At 38.3% G+C, this 9705-nt stretch overlaps 1 protein-coding gene across 1 annotated transcript in view; it reads right to left on the bottom strand.

The window, feature by feature from the left end:
• Window positions 1-7896: 7896 nt before the first annotated feature.
• The window catches only part of ZFAND5 (zinc finger AN1-type containing 5), an 18845-nt gene continuing 17036 nt past the window's right edge, over window positions 7897-9705 (bottom strand). Inside the window, exon 6 of the mRNA XM_019517461.1 lies at window positions 7897-9589. Within this exon, the coding sequence (XP_019373006.1) occupies window positions 9441-9589 (149 nt within the window). The 3' untranslated portion in view covers window positions 7897-9440. The remainder of the gene's footprint in view (window positions 9590-9705) is intronic.

Raw genomic sequence — 9705 nt, 5'->3', positions numbered from 1 at the left:
TACACAACTTTCTCCTGCTGAATCTTAGCCTCACCATTGCAATGACTAATTCTTATAATATCCTTACCGGAGAAATTTGTAATTTTTAAAGACCCCAGACAAGGACCTCATTATTATTCTCCTTCTCCAGTTCAGATTCTTGTTTAGACCATACTCCCAATTGACAAGACAAATCTGGCACTTATTTATTACCTGTTGCAAATTCAGGAGTATCTGTTCTGTCTATTAGGCAGAACATCCTGAATTTAGTGGAGCTAAAACTCCCTGATTCTTCCTTTTGAAATTTCAATAGGAATTGCTCTGTCAGATCACAACAATGGTCCATTTTGCTCTCTATCAACTTTCAATAATGGCCAGTAGCAGATGCTGCAGAAGGAGCAAAGAATCTTGTGGAGGACAAATTTGGAGTTACATCTCCATATAGGAAGTTTCTGCCAATTAAATGTAAAAGAAGCATGAGGGATTATATGCAGTGTATTTATCTAATGTAACTGGGGGTGCTTTCAGTAGCCATTGAAATGTCTAATACCTTTTAAAATCCTATTAAAATGCTGTTTTCAACAACTTGTGGTAATTAATTCCACAGGTTAATTAGGAATCTGAGGGGAGATGGTGTGGGGGTGACTTTTAAGTAGCAGGTAGGTCTAGGTACACAATTCCAAGTGGATTCAGATTAGGTAGTAGATATGAAAAAACTTCTACCTCCAAACATTGAAAAAAATAGTTTCCACTGTATCCACGACAATTTCTTTTAAATTTATGTACAAAAAGAAAATAAACTAGTAATAAGCTACTGTCAGGAAAGGGTTTCACAGACTGAGAGGCTGAGTTTAAAACTAAATGTAAATGAATCTTAAAAAAAAAAAAATCTGTCAAGAAATGCTGTTGAAATCATCGACAGATAAAGCTGAATTTTAAAAAAATCATATATATATATATATGCAGACCAAACTGTATTTTTCATGCCATGTCACTTTTTACTGGCTGCTTAAAATAACCCATGTTGAATATTTGAAACAAAAATGAGTTTTCTTGCTCAGTGTATCTTTCCTACTTTGGGTGCAAACATTGTTTTATTGGAGGATTGTTTAAGAACAACGGTCATAGATTTTGTTCCTAGGTCATTAGCTTCTCATTATAAATGCTGACCAACCTGCAAACTGAGCTGTGATAAAAGGGAGCCAAATAGGCACAACATGGATAGAATACATGAATATGTATGGTGATTTAAAGCTTTGGCTTAATGTTATTTTTCCAGTTGTATGCTAGTGCATACGCTTCAATGTAACAAGCTGCATTAGGAACATTTTGTTCCATCAAATCATTATAGGCTCTTTGGACTTTGGATCATGACTTAGTTTTCTGTAAAAGGTCATATATACCTATACTGTTAATAGAAATGCATCTTTCCTTTGGAACTCGCATCTCACGCTGAATCCAAATCTAAACATGCCCCACAATTCAAGCTTGCATCATGATTATAGTCCTAAACTGCAAAGTTTGAATTTAGATAAGTGCCAACAGCTCTGGAGAGCTCAGATTAGATGTCCTGTTCTGTCCCATTACAGAATCAGCAAATTCAGCTATGAAGGCGAACATCTGCTAACTTGGAATCTGGCATTCACAGCTATTTACCCAAATGTGCATATACAAGCACGTACCCCATCCAGATTGAACAGCTGAGGGTACATTACATTTGTGTCAATAATACCCAGGGGGGAATTGCATTAAAAAACCCCAATTTTTTCTTCCAGAAAAGACAAAAATGCTGATGGTTGCATGGGAAGATTAATATTCAAGACCTCCGCATACTTCCCTGCCTTCAGTTGGACTCCAGATGCATGGAAGGGTCTTCATGTACTGATGAGCTTGCAACATCGGGAACTTAGGGCAAGGGCTAAGTAACACTGAAGAAAGTTTTGTTAGAAAAAAAACAAATAAAATTTGCTTTGGTGGTTGCAGTGGCTAGCATTTACTGCCAAGCACAACTTCTTAGTGTTGATGAGACATCCACATTGAAATAAAATCAAACATGAATCATCACATGAAGAACTGCTGTTCTCAGCCACCCTCTGTATGTAAAATTCAGTTAAAATAATACCAAGAATTGCCTTGCCTTGCTCGAAACTTGTTTTTCAGCTCACGTATTTAAAGGTACAGCTAAAAAATTTCAAGTCCTGTGTTATAAAGAGTAACTGTGGTACCTGGTGGCATAACTACAGCTAAGCTTAATTAGGGTTTCATTATAAATCTACCTTTTCTGAGAAGGTTAATAACATTAGTTTCCTTTAGTTTGCTTCTGACTTACTCTTGTCAGAACAGAATTTTCAAGGATCTCATGCACTTCCAAATGTAAGCGGATAGCTACTGTGTTTGCCAATACAATCTTTACACATTTGCTTTTGCAAGAAAGCATGTGGTATAGGGAATACTCTGCATTCTGTAGTGGCACAAATTACTCACAAAAGCATCAGTAAAGTTTTAAGAACTGCTGTTTTTCCAAAAGTTAAATAGCACTTTTGAGGTAATTGGCTTTTCAAGTTTCTGATAACTTTTAAGGTTGAGATCCTTAAAAGATTTTTTTTTTTTGGAACAACTACTTAGAGGAACCACAACAAAAAAAACTTGATTTTGAAGGTTTGATTTTGAAGGTTCTTGGAGTGGTGGAAATCGGAAGGATGCCCTAGATTTCATGTCATTGTCATTGAATTGATGCAAGGTTCAGTGCCAATCAGCGTCTACATCAGACAATTGCCGGTATAGTTGATGCAATATAACCATCCTGGCTGCATCCAGACAAGTGCAGACATTTGGGTCCCTGGGGACAACTAGTAGTGGATACCCTGTTTCATGGCTAGTTGTCCCTGGGGAATGCCTGTGCCCATGCACCCTCTGGTGTGTGGCAGGTTACCCCAGGCTGGGTAGGGGAGGCTGGGGCCAGCACTGTGCTGGCCCCGGCAGCGTTACCTGGGGTCCTAGGGGCCTTCAGGGGGCTGCAGTAGCAGTGATCCTGCTGCTTGGAGCCTGGCCAGCAGCCAGTGTGGCTCCAGCTGGCCAGGCTCCGGTTTTGAGTGGTACGTGCTGCCCCTGAATAAACTGCTCTGCTTTTTTTGTGTGGGGGTTATCCAGCGGTCAAAAAAATCCCCCGTGCTGCTCCCTTGCAGAGTGGAGAACAGCTGAATGTATGGCAGATGTGGTCATCTGGATGTGGCCCCTAGGTGTAAACACAGTGATAACCGGTTCAAGAAGTCACACTGTACTGCTATAAGGCACATATATAATAGTATAATAGTATAACTACATCTACAGTAGGGCTTATACCGATACAGCTGTTTCTGGAAAAATGACCTACGTACCTGAAATACCTAGTTAAATATTCCAGTGTAGATCAGGTTTAACTTTATTCCTTCCTTCCCTCAAGACACTATAGCTTCCCACTTGAATTCTCCTGGAGAAATCTTTACCATATTGGCAAGGTGATTGAGACAACATATTATATATCTATGAAACCAGTCTTAGAGTTTAGTTACAAACAATATCCTGTTTAATTCCCTGAGGAGTTGCATTTACTTTTCTACTAATGCAGAACTTTCGCTGTCTGAAAATTTAAACTGCTTCTTGATATCACAAGGACAGAACAACTACATGTTAAAACAAACAAGTTCACAAGTTACCTTATCTTAATATGAAGTAACTGAACAAGCTTCATATTTTTCAGCTCACTATTGCAACATAGCTCTTAACTTTTATTGCATAGCTTACTGCAAAAACTTTTTTCATAATTTGCTTAGAGACATATTTTTATTTTATTCAACTCAATAAAACCAAGTCATCTCCAATAGCTTTTCCTGTAATCCACAAGTTACAGGTTGTCACAGTAAGTTTCAGGGTTTGTTTTAAAATGAGCTGTCACTTATGTAAATCAGGAAGTGGATGTTTAATGACTGTAATAGGCAAACTGTTACCTCAAAAAGTCATTTTAAGAATATCATATATAATGCAGACTCTCCAAAAAAAATGGCAAAATGTGTTTTGAAGGTGGTTAAAAATAGTATTTTCAGTCAAACTCTACGTATGAATTAAAATTACCAAAATTTGAAATCTTAACATTGGTTTTATTTTAAAAGATGCACATACAAAGCTGCATAACTATGCAGCAGTTTTACAACATCATGCTGTGAAATTTTCATGGGTAGCAACAACAGGTTAAATGCTAGTTGCTTTAAGATTACAGCACAGGATTCTTCATTTGAAATTTGAGGAAAACCTGAACCATTCACAAAATAGGAAGATAGCTGATGAGTATAATTGTATCTCTGTATATCAAAAGAAGTGAAAATAAACCCTTTATTCCTTGGTCCTTGGAATTTAAACAAAGAGAAAAATAAATTTCTGAACTGGATATCATCTTTATTTTGGTTTATATTTAGACCTGCTCTTTATAAATCTTCATGCTTAGGCTCTAATACTAATTATTAAGCACATTTCCAAGTACAAATATGGGCACAAGGAGTCAGTTGGTACTTCCAGCCCTATTATAGCCTTGGCAGCCCCAAGGATTGAGATGACAGCTGTAATCATTAAGGTGTAAGGTGTATCCCCTTGTTAGGAGTTGGGAATGCTGTAGGAATCTTGTCTTACTCCCTCTATATTAGCACTATAGCAACAGCAGCTGGATATAAGCTTGCAAGTTCGTCCTATGGAAACCTCAGAGCCTTTGGGTTCCTTCCCATGTTAAGCTACCACCTCGAGATTTCATTAAAAGAAGAGGAAGCATGACAACCATTCCCTTGAAAACTTTAGTTTATTCTTCTGCTTATACAATATTCCCCCATAGATTCCTGCTTTTAAACAGCAACTGGCACATTTTGGGTCCTTCCATAAGGTAAAATGATCAGTGGCATTTTAAAAGCACTCTCCCAGGCCAGCATGTTTATATTGCAGTTAGTTCAAAACATCTCAGCATAGCTGCCTAGTGTTAAATGAGTTCTAGTATCAAGTGAAGCGATCAAGTTTCTTTCTTGGAAGGGGGATGGAGCAGTCCGCTACTTTAAACCTAAAGACTGATGCAGGGAGAAAAGCTGTCCACTAGCCATCAACTAGATATCCAATTAAAAGAAGCCTTGTCAACTGCTCTTGTGTTTGGATAGTCAACAAGCTGTATATTTGCACAACTATTGCATCCATTTGTTAGTGATGAACTACTCTCAACTGTTAATTTTCTGCTTCACTACCCAGGCTGTTTGTTTCAGGCAGCAAAACAACAGTCATTTCCTTTGGGACTGTTAGAACTATTCAGAAAAATAAGTTACCCTTAAGCCAGTGTCCTTATTCCTTTCCCTATAGTGCAAATATGGATTGATGAAGCAAAGTAGATGTATACAGTTACCACTGTCTCCGGTCACATCACATGGTTTTGCCCTTCTCTTTGATGTAGCATGACTCATTTAAGCATTTAGGTTTCAGAAATTTTAATTTGTAGTCCTGAGAAATTCACAATACCTAAGCATAGCTTTAAACTTAGGCAAGTTGTGGGCTCAGGAAAATAAGCATTCAATTCATGCTTAAAAGCAAGTCCTTTTGCTCTTGGGAAGTAGTATTTACATCTCAGGTACCACCAAAGTTATAACTCAGGAGTTAAGGTAGTAGAATAGACAGTTAGCTCAGTTCAAGAGCATTTCAAAGAACATTCTGTATGCCTGAATTTGGCTTAGTTAACTGACTGGATCAGACACTCTCATCCTTGTGGAATTAAGATAACCCAGTCTCTCCTGCCCTGTAAAGATTCCTCAGCAAGGGGGAGTCCCCACTGGGCACAGCTTGTTTTTGCCTGTTACCTTACAGTGGATGAGGTAGCACTGCAGCTGAAAAGCACTCCAATGCAGCTCCATTCAACTGATGAATACAGGGGATGCATCTGCACATACAATTAATGCAAAGTAATAAACTCCCAAGCTGTTTGCCAAGTCAGCTGCTTCCAGGCACAGTATCTGCATGTGCACCTGGGACAAGACAGCAGCAGTTTGAGCTGGGGCTGAGCAGCCCTGGACTGGCAGCTAGTTTGGGGGTAGGGGAGTCAGCCCCAGGGCATCATGGCTGACTGGGGCACGAGAGTGCTAAAGTGTGGAACCATACAGCAGCCATTCCCACACTTTAGCACCCGCGTGCCCTAACCAGCCTGTCTACACATGCGTTTTGGCAAAGTAACTGAGCCATAAGATAGTATGGCCCCTCATACTACCACATTACAGTGGAGTTAATTTATTTACTGTACCCTAATACCAGCGCATGTATATAGCAATGTTTACTGCGGAGCCAATTAAATCAATTGTGCAGTAAAGCTCACATGTATGTTGTAACCTGTATGCAAGCTGGGTAGAGAATAAAGAAGCCCCCATCACTTTCTCCAGCGGTCTGGCCTCTAGTATACTAAGTTTGGCTCTTACATGGCAGAATTTGGACTGCTACATGTATGCTGACCCTACCAAAACATGCGTCACCTGGAATAAGAAGCCATCTCCTTCTTATAGCACTCAACTCATGCATTCAATTCTTCTCAATATTTATTGAATAAAATATTGAAAACACCTATTACTTATTACTATATAATAGTAACCATGGCAACCCTTGTATATATACTTGTTCTTAAAATAATTACACTACTTACCTGCCTCTGTTTAGGTACACTGCAGTCCCTAGTTCTCAAAGTTAGCATGTAGTTTTTCTTATGTTGTTAGACCCCTCCTGTTACAATTCATATGTACAGTAAGCCACAAATAGATGGAATAGTGTAGAACTCCATGTTCTGGGGAAGAAGAGGACGGGTAGGTTTGACAGGTCTTTCTTGAGCAAATGCTTGTCCCATAGAAATGGAACAAGTAGGCAAAGAAAAGGTTATCTTTTATATTTGATTAGTCCATACATTCAAATTTGAGAAAAAGTGTACTCCACACTTAAAATACAAACCCCTTCTGAACCATTTTAAGCAAGGTAGCAGGTTTACCGAGAGATGCACAGCCATGCTTAGATCTCTCCACCCATGCTTCTAACCTACAAGGTCTTCAAATATCCAGGTGCCCATCCTTTTCTTACAATCGAAAGGTAAAAATTTGTATTCAACTTGAACAGAATATTCTGCTTCACCATATATGCCTGGAAAAATGTCGTTTTCATTTGCTTTAACAAGATCCTTCTTGTTCGTGAGTATCCTCACTTTGGAAGGCAACGCTCCAGAACATGTCCTTGTCCCATTTCGTAAGAACATGCCGTCACAGCAACAGCTTAAACTCGGGTACTACCATCAGCTTACTGGATTGATACATAAATTATTATCCACTTCTGTTACAAGGATCCTTGGAAAGGAGGCAGCCTTCACCAAAAGTAGCTACCCACTTATTGTGAGTACTGGTTACTCCCCTTGTGTTGTTAGGACGTGCAAACAGGCAAGTCCCTTATAGGAAATCCACATTTGTATGCAGAGTCCAGAGCATGGGCTCTAGTGCAAATGCTTCTGTTTTTGGAGGCATGGATAAAGTGGTGCACATTCTGTGTACTGGCACTATTATTTATCACAGATCCACTCTGGAAGTTGGTCAATATGCGAAACAAGAAAAAAAAAAAAAACCCTTCAAGTCCATGGCTAATGGTCTCCTTTTCTCCCCTGTCAGGCAAGCTGCTGTTTATTTGTTGAAAGTTGTAGCTGGCCATTGAGTAATCCAGCCACCATGCTTCTCATCTGAAGAAATCATCTCAAGTGAATCAGTAAATGAAAGGGAGACAGGTTAGAAATATGCAGAAGACAACATCCAGGTAAATCAAATATTAAACTGGTTGCATCTCATTCTTATACACCATACTAAGGCTCAAGTTACCTGCAACAAATAAACCCAAATGAACTATCACAAAAGGAAATAGTTCCTTCTGTACATGATTTTTATTATTTACATAATACAATATAGCATAGATGCTGGGGTAGCATGATTATGTGCAATACATAAATATGAACTATCTGTACACATTTATCTAATAACTCAAAACTGAAGGACAAAGTTTAAAGCAAAAACCTGATGCTTTTAATAGTGAAGAAAAAACTAAAGACTGAACACTGCAATAAAAGTCAGGAGTAGCGCCTTGTGTACATACTTAAATATTTACAGATGAGAACAGGCATTACCACAACACTAGTCTAATCTGTACTTGTTTATATAAAAAACACAAAGTTTCATACATCACAGAAAACCTTCCATTATAACACAGAAGTGATATTACCAGACAAGCATCAGTGAAGTATACTGCCTTTTCTAGAGTTGTTATTGTACAATGCTGTAGATAATGCAGCCCATGCAATACACCCAAGAACACTACAGTCCTACACCCAAGTACAATTAAAAATGATAAAGCAGCCCTCCAAGTGTGGTTCCAGGTACCACTTAAGTCTACAGCAGCCATGTTGGGTATGTTTTTTTTCCATGCAAAATGATGCAATTTTATTACATTGCAAACTATAAAAATTAAAAAGCTCCTAACATTCTCTCGAACCAGAACACATTCAACATAAGTACATGAAAAATTAAATTGCTCAAATACTTTTGCAACTTAGATCAGATGCATGTGTTACTTGATAGAGCTGTTGTGGTAAGTCTAAAAAAATCATATGTAGCTTCCATTTTGTAAACAAATAATACAGTATTGTGCTACACGACATTTTTAGCTATGCAAGAGTAAAAGCAGACAACTCTTCTGTTGCAGGCCAGTTCATGTAGTTTCAAAAAGGGCATTTCCCTTGGGAACCCATTCTTCTGGTTCCACAATGAACGTAATCAGTTCCAAGATGGTTTACTCCTCCTGGTTTCTGGATTTCTTACATTTTTCCCCATACACAATTTTAACTGTCTCTCAAATATGGCACCAACACTCACATCACTGAAAGGTGGATCCTCTGTATAGCTTACAGTCTGCTTGATAACAATGAAGTGTGGAAATCAAAAAAAATAGAACAAGATTTAACTATGATAGAAATAGACTGCCAACTTTTCTGATATTTTCCCCCCAAAACAGGCATATAACAGTAGCCAAAAGGTTATACATCTCAAACACATTCCCAAAAGGCAGATCTGCTGCAAACATGCAGATTTTATACATTTGTTTGGCACACATGAACTAAACAAGTGTGTCCTCTGTGCACTTGTTTTGCTGTGCAGGTCTCAAAATCATCCAATTATATTCTGGGGAGGGCATATACATTTTATAGGGCTGTATCTATCCATTTCTGCCTGTAACAAACACCAAAACATCCTGAAATATCAATAAGACAGACGAGACTAAAAGTAAAACTCTGGAGAACATCAAAGAAAAATGGCCATGCATCTGCTCTTTAATGTTTTCCTAGGATATATTAAAATAAAACAAGGTAAGTCAGTCTTTTTCACAAGTAGGTTAGTTTATATTCTCTGGATTTTTTCAGCCACAACAACTGGATTTTCTTTCCTGATTTTTGCTGCAGCCTCTGCTTTGTAATCATATGGGCAGTTATGCTTGTCAGAGTAACGGTGAAGTCCACAAAACAAGTTTCCACATCGGCAGTCAAACCCTGCACAAACAAAAGGAAGCAGTGTCACTTGAAGCTTCAGATAAAAGTAAACCATAATTTTAAAGCTTAGTCACTAGAGAGAAGAAACTAAATTTTCCATGAGTGCTCTAGTAACA

Source organism: Gavialis gangeticus, unplaced genomic scaffold (genome assembly GCF_001723915.1).
Source record: "Gavialis gangeticus isolate Ggan-Ray unplaced genomic scaffold, GavGan_comp1, whole genome shotgun sequence".
Taxonomy (NCBI): Eukaryota; Metazoa; Chordata; order Crocodylia; family Gavialidae; genus Gavialis; species Gavialis gangeticus.
The sequence above is the reverse complement of the archived record's forward strand: the minus strand, read 5'-3'. Positions and strand labels throughout refer to the sequence as shown.